Raw genomic sequence first — 3,754 nt, 5'->3', positions numbered from 1 at the left:
AAAAAAAAAAAAAAAAAAAAAAAATGCTTGCAATTGAAAGCAAATCTAGGGGGCCTTGCCTGTTAGCTCAGTTGTTTAAGCGCCTACCTAAGCAAACCCAGTCAGGCTTTTGGGACTGTGGCTCAATCCCCAGCTCCACAAGCCACACTACACCCACCATTAAGGCAGCCTAAGCCAGGCCAAAAAAAAGAAAACAAATCTGTCCATGACCCATGAGCTTCTGGGCTCAAGCCCATCCTGCTTGGTCGTTCTGTTGATTCCCTCACCTCTGGGGAAGGGACTACTTCTGCAGCACCCGGTACACTGCGTGGGCCACAGTCTAAAAGCAAGGTCATGTGAGACTTTGGACTATCCAAAGTTCTTCTGCCACCTATAGGCTGTGATTTTAGACAAGTTTGCCTCTTAAAACCCGATTTCCACTAGGTGTGGAGGTAAACACCTATAATCCCACAATTGGGGAGGTCAAGGCAGAAGGACTACAAGTTCCATGTCAGCACTGGCAATATAGTGAGTTCAAGGCCAGCCTGAGCAACACACAAGACCCTGTCTCAAAAACAGTATCAAAAAGCAAGCAAACAAACCTGTTTTCTCACCTGTGAAGTCCTCTCACAACAGGGCTATTTCGGGGATTAAAGATATAAATACACGCAGAATACTTGGCCCAGGGGCCTGCCCCTAGCTCAGTTGTTTAAGTGGCTGCTTCGGCAAAGCTTTCGGCCTCAGGTTGCTGTAGTTCGATCCCCACAACACTCCAGCCAGCCAAACCACCCCTCAGGGCATTCGGAGCAAAAAAAAAAAAAAATCCTTATTCCAGAATACTTGGCCCGCTCATTAGTACAGTAAGTTTAAAAAGCGTCGGTAATTGTTTTGATTCGGTTATTATTAACGAGTAGATGAATCTATTAGTCTGTCCTGTGAAGCACATTTCCTTCCCCTGAACGTACATCCACAAGGGGTTTTCAGCCTCAGCACTCCGAGCAGCTCTTCGTGGTGGGGCCTGCCCTGCATGTTACAGGGTTCCCAGCATCTCTGGCTCTACCCACCAGGCATCAGCATCACACACACACCCCATCTAGTCCTCAGAAGCCGCCAAATGTCCCCTGGAGAAATAGCTCTAGAACATGCAGCTGGGTCTAGAAAGTCTGGGACCACAGCCCAGCTCCCATCAGGGCATCCTCCCCACACTGCAGCCATCTCGGCCACTCACTCACCACTCAGTTGCCTCGGAGGGAAGAGGTGGTAGGTGCTGTAGATGTCGTTGGAGAACTGCAACTGGAGTTCAGGGCTGCCCCTCAGGACCTGGGCCACCTGCTCCACCTGAAACGGTGTCTTCTCCAGGATCACAACGGCATCCTCTCCATCCCCGCCCCCAGACTCCTCATTCACCTGTGGGCAGAAACATCAACAATGAGGCCTAGCGCAGAGCCACAAGTGAGGCCTACGCAACAGGGGCCGAAGCTCCCAGAGTCTGTGACAGCCTAGTACTCGGGATTTCCTTCCTCGCAGGCTTCTTCCGGGGAAGCATAACCAACGTCACTCAGGTTCTTCTCTTAGACAAGGCATCTCAAACTGAATCCCTGGGACAACCCTCACATACTTTCTTCCAAAAGGTACAAATTTCTCAGCTATCTTCTACTTTGGTTTACAGGTACCCTGCCAAACTCTCCTCACTGTAGAAGTGAAGATGAAGACATTCAGAGCTACAAAGATTCAGTGACCTGCCTCAAGTTTTACAGCTACTACTGAAACAGAAATTAGAATCCAGGTCACCCAACTAAGCCCGCCAGAAGGCTGTCACGCCTAACATCTTCAGCAGGTGATACACACTGAAGCCACGTGGGGCTGAGAACACCAGACAGGCCCTTGTCAATAAAAACGAGAAGCACAGAGAAAAGCACAGAAGCTTCAGCTGGTCTGATTCTCCCAAAGACATGAGCTTGTGCCAGCAGTTCTGGGGAGGCCCTAAAACCTCCCAGAACTGTCTCCTCTTTCCAGCCACACTAGACGATGGAGCATATGGTGTTAAAGTTTGTGAAGTCTGTGTTTCCACACACGCCTGATGAAGATCAGGAGCAGTTCTCCCATCACCACATCCAACACTTATCCCACAGCACACACAAAGGTATTATTAGGCATGAAGCAACCTTAACGGGCCTGAGGACAAAAGGAGCCGGTCCAAAACCACATTCCCTGTCAATTAGGTAAAGAAACAAAGATATCCACGCATAATGCACTGACAGTCATTCCTTAAGTCTCGGGTCCCAGAGAGCACAATTACCCGCTGTGCAGATTCTGACATCTGGCGGCCTGGCCAGCTAACTCCAGGACAAGGCTTACTGCATTCCTGGCTGCCACAGTCCAAGCCCGGTGACATGAGGAAGACAAACGTGCCTTAAAGACTCTCCTGCCTTGGGCTCCAACTGGGTCTAAATTAACAGCTTTGTCTTTCATAAGTTTCTTACATGATTAAAACCCCAAGGAAGTCTGACGACCTAAAAGGGCCAGGAAGAAATTCTGCAACAGCCTAGCAAACGTCTAAGCAAAATGGTGATAAGCGTTACTATCCCTGTTCTCTAAAACCCAGGAGTAACTCGGCTGCATAGAAACGTATCCAACCTTGCACACTCTACCTCCTTCACAATAAACTCTAACCATACTTCTGCACAGTCTATATGGTCTCGACTGAATTCTTTCACCAAGGTACAAAGAACTGAAGACTAAGCAAGTCAAAGGAGCAGCTGCCCACTGCATCAGAACCTGGCTTCTGGTAACAGTGTGCAACTGGACTAACTCATTTTGGTCTTCTTTGAGACAGTTTCACTGTGCAGTTCAGACTAGCCTTGAACCCACTTTGTAGCCCAGGCTGACCTCTAACTTGCAGTGATTCTCCTGCCTCAGCCTCCTGAGCACTGGGATCACAGGGGTGCACCACCACGATTGGCTGGACTCACAATTTAACAATCTCTGGTACAGCTGAAATGTAAAGCAGGGTCCTTTCTCTTCCCGTGTCAATGTCATCTCCAGGGCTACGGCCCAGGAAGACAACAACACTGACAGGATTCCTAGTGCCTTTATGTTTTGAATGAATGATGATAAAGTGCTTGAGGAATTTAGCATGAGTTTCTTTTTACCTGACACACTCTATAAAGATTACTTTAAAATCAAGAACAAGACAAGGATGTCCACTGTCTCCATTCCTATTCAATACAGCTTTGGAAACATCAGTCAGAGCAATTACACAAGAGAGAGAAATAAAAGGAATAAGGATTGGAAAAGAAGCGAAATTATCATTATTTGCAGATGACATGATACTCTACATAGAGGACCCCAAAAACTCCACCAAGAGTCTTGTAGATTTAATCACCAAATTTAGCAACATAGCAGGATACAAAGTCAACATGCAAAAATCAGTAGCATTTTTGTACACAATGAACAAACACACTGAGAGAGAAATTAGGGAAAACACGCCTTTCACAACATCCAAAAAAACTTAAAATATTTACGAATTAATCTCACAAAGGACATAAAAGATTTATACAGGAAAATTTGCAGTACTCTGAGAAAAGAGACTGAGGATTTGAGAAAATGCAAAAATATTCCATGTTCCTGGACAGGAGGAACCAATATAGTGAAAATAGCCATACCCCAAAAATTGTTATACAGATTCAATGCAATCCTGATTAAAATACCATTAGTATACCTCACAGAACTACAGAACACTTTCCTCAAATTCATTTGGAAGGGCCGGCCAGAT

The 3,754-nt window shown here is 46.4% G+C and overlaps 1 protein-coding gene across 1 annotated transcript in view; it reads right to left on the bottom strand.

The window, feature by feature from the left end:
* Dcps (decapping enzyme, scavenger) overlaps positions 1-3,754 on the bottom strand; it is a 46,064-nt gene that overhangs the window by 41,658 nt on the left and 652 nt on the right. The window contains exon 2 of the mRNA XM_004641404.3: positions 1,212-1,386. Coding sequence (XP_004641461.1) covers positions 1,212-1,386 — 175 coding nt within the window. The remainder of the gene's footprint in view (positions 1-1,211; positions 1,387-3,754) is intronic.

This window comes from Octodon degus, unplaced genomic scaffold (assembly GCF_000260255.1).
Source record: "Octodon degus isolate 3935 unplaced genomic scaffold, OctDeg1.0 scaffold00136, whole genome shotgun sequence".
NCBI classification, from domain to species: domain Eukaryota; kingdom Metazoa; phylum Chordata; class Mammalia; order Rodentia; family Octodontidae; genus Octodon; species Octodon degus.
This window is presented reverse-complemented; position numbering and strand designations above follow the sequence as displayed.